The sequence below is a fragment of the Symsagittifera roscoffensis genome, chromosome 1 (assembly GCF_963678635.1).
Source record: "Symsagittifera roscoffensis chromosome 1, txSymRosc1.1, whole genome shotgun sequence".
Taxonomy (NCBI): domain Eukaryota; kingdom Metazoa; phylum Xenacoelomorpha; order Acoela; family Convolutidae; genus Symsagittifera; species Symsagittifera roscoffensis.
In genome coordinates this window covers 9851232-9863652 of record NC_087062.1, presented here as the reverse complement: position 1 = coordinate 9863652, position 12421 = coordinate 9851232, and the positions used below count along the sequence as shown (strand labels likewise).

General features: G+C 35.7%; 1 protein-coding gene across 1 annotated transcript; it reads right to left on the bottom strand.

The window, feature by feature from the left end:
• Positions 1–278: 278 nt before the first annotated feature.
• On the bottom strand, positions 279–5809 carry LOC134844849 (synaptosomal-associated protein 25-A-like). Its single transcript, XM_063861696.1, has 4 exons — positions 5592–5809; positions 3841–4132; positions 3221–3300; positions 279–447 (listed from the first exon to the last, which is right to left on the bottom strand). The coding sequence occupies exons 1-4, from the start codon at positions 5807–5809 to the stop codon at positions 279–281; spliced, it is 759 nt and encodes a 252-aa protein (XP_063717766.1).
• Positions 5810–12421: the final 6612 nt, after the last annotated feature.

Here is a 12421-nt window from a genome sequence, read left to right as displayed (position 1 = left end):
GCTAGCCGAGAATGAAAATTCTTTTCCAAAAAAAAATAAAATATGCAGTTAAGGGATGCAGCGGCAGAAAAAGAGCCAAAACTGAATATCAAAGTAGACCTGTTCTCGAACCATTATTCTTCTATGGAGCCTCAAACATCTTTTGGAATCAGTCAGATGTGACATTACGAGATAATAATAATAAATTCGTTTACGAATCAGTCACATTACAGAAATTATTTGTTTTAAATGCACAATTTAGGTTGCGCTGAGTCGAATGGTTACCGATGCAGATTGCATCATTTGCTCTTTAGTACACTCTCGGCGGCCGTGTTCAGCTGTCCAACCCTATCCGAGTTGCGCTTGGCGTGTGCGGTGGTGGTTCCGATCTGCTTATTCTGTCGGTCTATCTCTGCACTCATTGCATTCGCCTGTGCCTTCAACTCCTGGATGTTCGCGTCTATCGCTCTATAACGACACAGTTCGTGAATAAGTTGCACAGTAGCTCCATCCGATAATCAAGTAACAATCGTAACAATAGTAAAAGTTCATCCGGTAATATAATAGTTTAATAAAGTAATTTAAAAATATCAGTCCGAAATGTACAAAAGTCACTATGAATGACACTTTTAGTAAATTTAGTACCGCATGGGAGATGTCCGTTGGATCTACAGATGCATTTTAAACAGGGGAGCGGCCAATAGCATGCGTGCCGTTAAACATGCGACTATATGAGTAATTATATGGTTCGACCTATGTTAACATGGAATACATATGGCTCGACGTATGAGTACCATGAAAACACATATGTTGCCACTTAGGGCATGGAAACATATATGGCGCGACGTATGTTTACCATTGAAACATATATGGCACGACGTATGGTTACTATGGAAACATATAAGGCACGACGTATGCTTACCATTGAATCATATATGGCGCGACGTATAGTTACCCTTGAAACATATATTGCGCGTTATATGTTAACCATCGGGAAACATAGATGATGCCACATATGGTGACCATGGAAATATATGGCACGACGTATAGTTGCCATTGAAACACATATCGCGCGACATGTATTAACCATCGGGAAAAATAGATGATGCCACATATGGTTACCATGGAAATATATATGGCACGACGTATGGTTACCATTGAAACATATATTGCGCGACTTATGGTTACCATTGAAACATATATCGCGCGACATATGTTAACCATGGAAACATAGATGATGCAACATATGGTTACCATGGAAATATATGGCACGACGTATAGTTACCATTGAAACATATATGGCGCGACATATGGTTACCATGGAAATATATATGGCACGACGTATGGTTACCATTGAAACATATATGGCGCGAGATATGGTTACCATTGAAACATATGGGAAAAACAGATGATGCAACATATGGTTACCATGGAAATATATATGGCACGACGTATTGGGAAAAATAGATGATGCAACATATGGTTACCATGGAAATATATATGGCACGACGTATGGTTACCATTGAAACATATATGGCGCGAGATGGTAACCACATATGGAAACACATATGGTTACCATGGAAATATATATGCAAAACATATTGGGAAAAATAGATGATGCAACATATGGTTACCATGGAAATATATATGGCACGACGTATGGTTACCATTGAAACATATATGGCGCGAGATATGGTTACCATTGAAACATATATCGCGCGACGTATGTTAACCATGGAAACATAGATGATGCAACATATGGTTACCGTGGAAATATATATGGCACGACGTCTGGTTACCATGGAAACATATACCATGGAAACATATATGGCACGACGTATGGTTATCATGGAAACATATACCATGGAAACGTAAATGGCACGACGTATGGTTACCATGGAAACATATACAATGGAAACATATATGGCACGACGTATGTTTACCATTGAATCATATATGGTGGGACGTATAGTTACCATGGAAACATATATGGCGCGACAAATGGTTACCCTTGAAACATATACCGCGCGACATATGTTAACCATCGGGAAACATAGATGATGCCACATATGGTTACCATGGAAATATATGGCACGACGTATAGTCACCATTGAAACATATATGGCGCGACATATGGTTACCATTGAAACACATATCGCGCGACATATATTAACCATTGGGAAAAATAGATGATGCAACATATGGTTACCATGGAAATATATATGGCACGACGTATGGTTACCATTGAAACATATATGGCGCGAGATATGGTTACCATTGAAACATATATCGCGCGACGTATGTTAACCATGGAAACATAGATGATGCAACATATGGTTACCGTGGAAACATATATGGCATGACGTATGGTTATCATGGAAACATATACTATGGAAACATATATGGCATGACGTCTGGTTATCATGGAAACATATACTATGGAAACATATATGGCATGACGTCTGGTTATCATGGAAACATATACTATGGAAACATATATGGCATGACGTCTGGTTATCATGGAAACATATACCATGGAAACATATATGGCACGACGTATGGTTACCATGGAAACATATATGGCACGACGTATGATTACCATCGAAGCATACATGGAGCGACTTATGGTTACCATGGAAAGAAACTGAGAAATCAAACAAAAATGTTCTCGTTGGCTTCCAAAAACTGCTCTGAGAGAGTTCAAAGATGTTGGCAGTAGAAATTGTTTGACCGCCATTCAGAGCAAAAAAATTAGGCATGGTAAAAAATTTGTATGGTGCAACGTATGATTTATTTAAATGGTGAAAAAAATCAAGTATTTTTAACGCATCTTTTGCTCTGAGAATAAATTCTGTGCTTCTTTTTTTGTCTATTAACCTGTGTTCTCATTGTTTTTTTTCTCAAAATTCATTTGTATGGAAACATCGCTTCCATAGATTGCATCATATATCTTGCGAAGTATTATTTGGATGGTGAGTTTTTTTCATAGTTTACCAACAACTTCCATTATGGGAAAAAAAAATTTTTATACTGATTTAATCAGTGAAGCAGCTGTTGAAACTGCGAAAAATCAAAATTGAGCGTGAAGAAATTTTAAGACTTTTTTTTCCTAAAAAAAATCAGCAATACTTATATAAGAGTCTTCACTACGTTCATTACTCATTATAGTGGGAATGGGTGGGGGTTTAAGTGCTATAGTTTACATGTGTGAACAGTTAGTAGTTCATATTCTGAGCTTCACCTGTCGTATTCGGCCATCTCCCGCTCCCTCTCGTCCACGTAGTGGCGCTGACTCAGAGGGGTGGTGGACCTCGCATCTTTCTTAAATCATCATCAATCTCGTCAAATTAGATCACACTTCAATTGCAAAAAATATCCAGGACAAGCACGAACAGACGATTGCTGGGCAAATGGCATAGAAAAATTTTTGAGCTTTTTTGAGCGTGCTGCGCTTTTTTGTGCGCTTTTTGAGCGTGGTTCGCTTTTTATGCGCTCAAATTTGGGAATAAAAGTTTCGAGCTTTTGCAAGATAGTCGTCTCTTTCCTTTCAATAATCAATGATAAAATCGGAAAAAATCGGAAAAAAATATACAATTTTTGTAAAACATTTCTACTTTTTAGGCCGCTTTTTTCGAATTTGAAAATAAATCATTGCTTCGAAAGTCTTAAGTGAGGCTTCGGAAAATTATTTGAACTTCATTTTACATTTATTCGAGACATTCGGATGATTTTTTGTGGTACCCTATTTTGCGTGGAAAAAATTTTCAAACTAAAAAAACGAAGCCACACCCGAAGACAAATTCCTCCCCACTTTCAGTAGTCGGAACTGTAAAATTTCATTTTGATCAAAAAAGAGGGCACCTTTTTGCCTTTTTTGTGCTTTTTCTTGCCGATGTCCTCAGATGCAGAATTGGCTGAAGATTCGCCACTTTTCTTCCGGTAGTTGTCTCTGTATTTGTCACCCTTCTGGCGTTTGATCTTCTGGCCACACCCACAACAGCCGGCCTTCAGGTCGTCCAAGTCCCTCTCGGCCGAGCTGAGGTCCTTGTCCATCGAGTCCAGACGACGGTTGATGTCATCTAACTTCTCGCCTTGTTCGCCCAGATTCTGAAGGGTTTTATGACCGACTGCTTTCGTTTTTTCAGTTTGATTGCTGCAGAAACAAAACGAGTTTCTTTTCAAGAGCAATGGCATCATAATTGAAATCTTTCATCAACTTACTGCCCATACAGGGCTGGATGAGAGTGATGGGTTTCCTCCGGGATTCGATCCCCTCACCACCCACTAACAGATCCCCAACCATCCTCTTTCGTACTATTTTACCTCTTCTATTTTTGGTCGACCAGCCCATTTTTTTTTCTTTTGGCGGCTTCGCAGTCGGTATTTACTACAATAGAGGGGCGGGGCGTTAAAAAATGCAAAAAATTTTTGTCAAGTTTTTCCCAAAAGTGATTTAAATGTTGTTATTGGCCAAGTTTTTTCTTCCAAATTCACATGTCGCGCAGAGTTTTTAGCAAAATAGGTTTTTATGGTTTTTTGGGAATGTATATTTGATCGATCTAAAAAAGTCGACAAAACTTCTTTTTTTTTGAAGAGGATTTTTTTTGAAAATTCTCTTCAAAAAAAGTTTTTTTTGAAAATCCAAAACCCCCTTTTGAATTTTTTTTTTGAAAATCCAAAACCCCCTTTTTGAAAATCCAATACCCCTTTCGCTTACGGTTGATTCGTTCAGTCAATTTTACCTCAAACAAAGATCACGTGAGTGCACTTGAGATATCATGTTGAAACCCTTTCAATTGTGATTCAGTGTCAAGAAAAAATGAGCTCGGTAACTCAGTTCCGCTTTTTGGCTTCTCAGACTCAGTAAGAAGCGGATGATTTCTCCTCTTTTCTATAATGAACTCTTTGAAGCTCTACAATATAAATAGTTAACAAAAAGCCTTTAAAATATATTAAAATAAGCTGAATGATCGGCAGCAGGCAGTAGAATGCTGAGAGGGGCGTCCGGCGGTGCGACACCCTCCCCCTCAATTCTGGCTATCGCATTTTTCTAAAGGGTCCCCCCTCTGGTTTACTTTTACGAGATCCATTTTGGCTGGCCAACATCAAAAATTTTCTAAGAGCGCGTTTGGCGCCAATATAACTAAATTTGAGGGGGAAGCGCACGCCGAAAAAATCTTAGCCTGTTTTTTCAAAAATTTCAAATAGAGAGCTCGGAAAATCAAATTGGTCGACCTAAAAACAAAGTTTTCACTTTTTTCGAAAAACCGTGACCCCCTCCCTCAGAAAAAGTTCTGCAGCAGGTATATCCTTTTTGAAATAAAACACTAAAAAGTTTTCTGATAAAACTTTTAAAATATTTTAGATGCTTAAAGTTTTCTGATAAAACTTTTTTAAATATTGTAGATGCTTTTTGTTGTAATATTAATGTGGTCGGAAAATTCTGTGCTACTTGCACAGCAACACGCTACTTCTCAGTTTATACTCATCATAATCGTAATTTCTATAGGCTTTCGTTGTAATCATAAAACTGAATTTTGATGTAAAAACATAGCTTCAAATTTGGTAATTAGCTATTCGAATACCGACTGCTAGCAATAAGAACGACTCACTGCATGCGACGATACGCCTCCAAGTCCTCGTCCTGGAGTCTGTTGATCTCAGCCTGAGTATCCATTGCATTCATCTCCCCCTTATTGTTCTTCCTCCCCCTCTTATCTCCCTCTCCCTCTCCCTTTAGCTCCTTATGATGTTCTCCCCCAGCGTTGCTGCCAGATGGCATAGATTTGGCGTCTCTTCTCTGGTCGTTGTCGTAGCTGCCCCCTGGCATCCGACAACCCGGAACTTTTTAGACGAACCTCCGAGTCTTGTTCTGGTTGAATTCAATTAACCTGTTGTCATGACTGGTTAAAAAAAACTTGTATTAAATTATTACTGAAATGAAAATGTCAACTTGAATATCAGAACAGTGAAAACAACATGAAGGACAAAATCGGTAGTGTTTTTGTGTTTTTAAATGATTTGACAACGAGCTAAATTTCGCACTTCTAGTAGTAATAGTTTTCGATAGCGTTTAGTTTTGAATTTTTTCTTGGTAGTTTGGTTTCATTTTCTCATCAGAAGTGATTCTTGACTTAATTTCTCATGAAGAGCGACTTCTACTATGTTCCAATGAAACAGGTTGATACTAATTAAACCTCCACAAAAGGTCATTATTTTTGGTGCAGTAGTCATTTGTTAATAAAATATAACCATGATGGCAGTGGCGTGCGCAGAAATTTTTCGGGGGGGGGGGGGGGGGCAGTTTTCGAAAAATTTTGAAATTTTGCCGACTTTGTTTTAAGTTGAACAATCTGATTTTACGAGTTCTCCCAAAGTAGCATAAGCACCTTATAAAATTTTAAAAAAACAGGCCAAAAAAGGCGTTTTTAGGCTCTTTTTGGAAAATTTTGACCTAAAAATGTGCTTTTTTCGGCGCGCGCTCCCCCCTCAAAATTAGTCATTTTGGCGCCAAAGGTTGTTTAGCGAAAAATGGATGTCATAACATTATACCAAAGGGGGGACCCTTTGGAAAAATTTGGTAACCAGAATTGGGGGGGGGGGCTTCACCCCCTTCTTGGCACGCTCTTGCATGATGGGGAGTTCTCTACCCAACCTTTTCGCAAAAAAATAATCATAAAGGGTAGCATTGGTTTCTCATCAAGTGTTGCTCTTGCCTTGACTTGAAGGTACTCAACTATATCGTGTGGCAAAACAATAAGGGGCAAAAAGTTTTCTAAGGGCGATGAATTCACGAAATGACCGAAGCTACCTAGTTGATATGTGTTGTTTTTGATCAAAATTTTGGCGTTTTTCTTGATTAAGATTAAAACCATTTATCCACGGGGGAAAGGACCAACACAAGAGCTGTACAGCTAATCACGGCAAACCGCTGTTATTTTTTTATGTTTTTAAATGGTTTTTTTAAATGGTTGTTTAAACTGGAGATGTTTTACGAATTGATGGCAGTTATTTGAGCATGAGTTTTTGATTAACGCCAACGGAAATCTTAATGGCAACGGACTTGCAATCATACTTATTGCAATCATACTTAAAAAGGTCACGGAATTCTAACAAATTATTTTCCAAAAAAGCAGTAGGATACTAGTTAGACCTGCACTAAAGGTTACTTTTAGTGTATTTGTTACTATTTTTTAAAATATATGTAAGAATGGAGTTCTGTACAAACCCTTCTCCCAAAAAAATTAGTGGGTGCCATAGATTTGCCATCAAGCTTTGGCTGAAAGTTTTCAGACATATCATGTGGCAAAACAATTGGAAGTCAAAAATTTAACGGGCAAACAATTAACAAATGGACCAAATATATCCAGTTGATAGATGTCGTTTTTGTTACACTATTTGAAAAATTTGAAATTCTTCAAACTTTTTCCGTTTTTTCAAATGAAGATGTTCTATGTGATTGCCCCATCTTTGAACATGAGTGTTTGAAATTTTTTTGTTCAGAAGTTAGTTTTTTGATCTGACATAAAAAAAAGGTTATAGTGTATAATATTGCATATCAGTTCAAGTCGTTAGCAGTTTTTTAAGAACTTTTTTTGGATAAAATGCGATTTCTACTAAGTTCCAACGAAAAAACTAGATATGGTTACACTTGCACTAAAGGTCATCACTTTTACTGTAGTATTCATTCTTTAATAAAAAATATTAAAGAGGCGAGTTCTCTACTCGCCCTTCTCTCAATAAAAATTATAAAGAGTTTGATAAAAGGTACTCTCACAAATCATAAGGCAAAAAAATTATTTGGCAAAAGGACTCTAGGGTAAAAAAATTGACGAAATTATTGAAGCGCCCTAGAAATGTATTTCATTTTTTTGCGCACGCCAAAAGTTTCGAGGTTCTTCCAGATAAATTTTCTCTTTTTTGAAAGTGGATGATGTTTTATGATGTGATAGCTGATCTTTAGAATGAGTTTTTGACGGTTTCTGTTCGAAAAGCAATTTATTTTAAAATCTGACTTTAAAAAAATAATAGTGTATGGTGTGAAATAGTGCATATCCATTTAAAATGCTATCAGTCTTGTAACTACCTTAATTTTCTTTTTTCGTGCTCATGGTTAAAAATGTAGAATCGTTTCCACAGTTCAGTTTTAGTTTGCAACGTTGAATTTTGTTTGCAATGTTTTTTTTCATCAAAAAAAACAAAGGGCAGGTTAGTCGCGGATTCTGGATGATGTGTTGATAAATCTTAGCGATTCGGGAAGTGATACTATTTTTTTTGTTAAGTGTTGAATTATCTGGAATTTTGTAAGATAACGGAAAAAACGAAAACCATATTCAAAAAGGTCACGATTTGTTAACTACTATGCGACCTCTACTTTGTTCCAATAAAAAACTAGATACTATTTACACCTGCACTAAAGGTCATTACTTTTAGTGGAGTTGAATATTCTAAATCAAACATAATATAAAGGTGAGATATGTACCCTTGGTTATCGCAATACAAAATCATAGAGGGTACCATATATTGTCATCTAGTAATTCCGCTTTTGTTTTGTATTGAATTCTGTACCCATCCTTCTCGCAAAAAAATCTATAAAATATACAAGAGATTTGGCAACAAATAATTCTTCTTACGTTTTCATTTGAAATTCCTCTCACAAAGCCTAAAGTAAGAAACTAACTTGCAAAATTTATCTTGGACCATAGACTTAACGAAATGACAGGCGACTTAGTTGATAAATGTCGTTTTGGATCAAGTTACCATCCTTTCCCCTAGTTAGACCAAGTTAGGAACTTTCAACCCAGCATAAAACGCCAATAAATTTGCTAAGCCCTGCAAGTAAAATGTTTAATTCTGATTGGCTGAGAACGGCTTTGAGGGAAGGATGTTAACTTGGTCCGCCATTTTTACTCCACATGCCGCAAACTTTCCAGATAAATTTTTCAAGTTTTTTTTTACAAAGGAGGTGTTTTACGATGCGATAACAATTCTCTGAGTATGAGTTTTTGACCGCTTTTTTTTCAAAATGTTCTTTTTCAATTCTAATTGTGTTTTACAAAAAATTTTAATTTTTTCAGTGTGAAATTTTGCACATCAGTTCAATTCCATATCAGTTTTTTTTTAAACCTAAAATTAAATAGCAGTGCATTTTTCACTCTTTTGCTCACAGTTGTTGATATAGGATTGTTTCCATATGTCAGTTCTAGTTCGCGACGTTAAATTCTGTCGGCAGCACTTTTTATTCTGATTTTCGTCCGAATAACAAAAGTCTGATTCCATCAGTCGCCGTTTTTGAAGGTCATGTTGTTAGAGTTTGATCGTACTTTTTGACTGGAATTATAAATAAAATGGAAAAACTTATTCATGTTTTAAATTATTTTGATTAACTATGAAACGTTAAAAATTCACACAGAAAGATCAACGAAATGCAAAAAAAAAATCTTTTTTTTCTAATTCACTTTTTTCACCTTCTATTGTGATAAAATTTGGAACGCTGACTACCTAAGCAATGGCAAACATTTTCAGTCCTCAATTTTTTTTTTCGTAAAAACATCCATTACATCATAAGTTTGATGCTCAATGGAACTGAGTGGGGGAAAACATATTGTCGCGTTCTCTATGTGTTCGTGTTTGTTCAGATCTTCAAAAGAAATGACAAATGAAAAAACTTTATTTTTCATTCTGCCTGTTTTCGTTTTTTTATTAACCATTTTTTGGCAGAGCTCTTCAAACCATCTGAAAAAATGCTTTGAGCTCAAATTTTTAAAGGTAATTTATCTGCGACCGTTTTTTGTAAAATTTTCTAGCCTTTAAATAGTTCCTTGTGGAAAAATTTATGTTCCATGTAATCGGTTACTAAAGAGAAAGATACGAGAAGATTTAACAAAAACAAAATGTAGGGAAATCTGAAATTTTGACATAATTTCTAAAAGTGCCTAGCCCTTTTTTCAGACGTGTTAATCCGCAGCAACTCAGGTGCCATGCAAAATCAATTTGAAATTTTAATGGCTTCTTTTTTTGAAAAACTACTGTAGATAATTTAGAGGATTGTCGTAACTTTCAAGGTCTTGCCTTAAAACAATCAGTCTTGTTCTTTCTATACAACAGATCGAATTACAAAAGGTCAAATCTCACAGTTCTAGTTACGGTTTTCATTTGGTGTTTTTTTATGTTAAGATATTTAAATTGTAAAATGATTTTCTGGCTCACAAGGAATGTAGCATGCAAAATGTAGTCAATTTACTGAATAGTAAGACCTAACAAGACTGCTCGTATCAGGGCGAAGCCCTGAATGTTCGGACTGCCTTTTGAAGTTTATGGAGCAGTAATAACAAAAAAAATTAAAGGTAATAAAAAAAATGAAAATTTTTTTCTAAAATTTGAACTATTTTTATGAAAAACATCCCCCACGCGCCATATAAAGCACAAAAGGATAGAGTTCGCTCCTTGTAACAAATCAATTATGGCAAATAAGCTTCTTTCAAACAATTTGGAACGATTTCTAAGACGGATTAAATCTCCGCTTGCGCGTTAATAGCGCGAAATATATCGCGCGTTAATTGTCCCAAATTGGCCAAAATGGCAATCCTTAAACCCCTATAACTTTACAAAAAATGATCACAGGCAATTTTTTTAAATGAAGCTCAGGACAACAATACTTTTTGAATGATATGAAAAAATTCCGTCAAAAATGGCTAGTTAAAAAGTCGAAATTTGTCTGAAGAAAAAAAACCCACCCGAGCACAAATATTCCGTTACTTTCGTATCAAAAGTCGGAACGATTAGATAGTTTCGTCTTTAGCAGCTATACCAATGTAGCTTACTATTTGATCAGACTTTGAAAACAAGTCAGCAAAATGCAGTTCGGACGTTTGAGTGTTTGTGCTCTGGGTGGTTTTTATAATTTCGTTTTTTTTAAGTTTAACAGTTTATTATTAACTTTTTAATAACAGTTTTTGACAAAAAAGTTTGGCACAGAACAGACCGAAAGATATCATGGGGCTCAGCAAATTGGCACCTTGGATGAATTGAATATATTGCTTCCTAATAAGTTGTTAGGGCTAATAGTTTGAATAACTTTGATCCTAATTTGATTGACGCTCGCTGACCTAAATAGCGTAGCAAAGTGCTGATTTAATTCATTTGGACAAAACAAACAATTTTCCAAATTTTAAAACCATTTTTCTCAAATTGGGTCTAAATTAGTAAAGAAGTGAACAGAACAAAAGCTTAGAATTTTAAGAATTCTTAGAATGCTTAGAATGCTTAGAATTTTAAGAATATTATCTTGGCGCAATTTATTTAGTCAAGTCTGGTGTTTCTTAATTAACCAAACGTAACCCTGAAGTTTCTTATTTAAACAAACGTAACCCTGAAGAAAATTGATTTTTAAAAATTATATCAAACAATGCTTTTTAAAGAGCCCAACAAAACGCTAGACAGATAAAATCTCCCAATTTCAGCATAAAATGTGTAAAATTTGTTTTTAAGCAAAGATTTTGAATTTTATTTAGTACAATTAACATTTTTGACTATCAAGCAAAAATTTAATATCTGATACAGATTTAAGGAAACTTTACTTCTCCGAAACTTTGTTGGGTTGGGTAAGAGGCCGTGTAAGGGTCTGTGTTCAAGTATCCTTATTATTTAACTATTTATTTAACTATCACTATCATTTATTTAACTATCACTTTTATTTATATTCATTTAACTAGGTAATTTTAGTTTTTTTATTAACTAAAAAGAGCAAAATGATCCATCTTTGGGTAAATGTTTAGCTCTGAGTTTTGCAAAAACATTTGTAGATAAATCTGACAAGATTGGACTGCTCTGTTTTTTTTTTGAAATCAGTCAATTATCTATTTGGTTCATTTTTTCAACATTTTGTTTCGTTTAGGTCCACATTTTACATTACTAGCAGAGTTTGCACATAGTTAGCCAATTTCTCTTCATTGTAGAACATCCATAAAAATTTCTCTAGGGTAAGAAATCATGGTCTGAGCCAAGACTCTCCACTTGGTCCTTGTGCCTCGGAAGCACACACTGGAAGCACGGAGCACGGCAAAAGACAGCCGGCACTTCACGCAGTTCATAGTTTTACTAAAGGGTTTCTCGCACTTCGTAGATAAGGCTTCTCTTATTCTCCGAAGGAAATTTGCAAATTCTGGAGCGAGCATCCCATCAACAGAAACGACAAGAGGAGTAGAAGACATATGTTTTTCAGGACATTGAATATTTTGTCTTTTTCACAAAAACACTCATGGAGCTTCTGTTTTGATAGGAGATGGCGTTGGTGTCAGTCGAATATCAAAAGACGCTACTCCCTGTCTAACATAAACTCCACGACAAAACAAATCTGCAATTAATGCGGGTGTCTCATCTTGCGGGTTGTATTCTATAATAACAGGCTCTCTCTGTACATCCTTCCACACTAAAGAAGCTA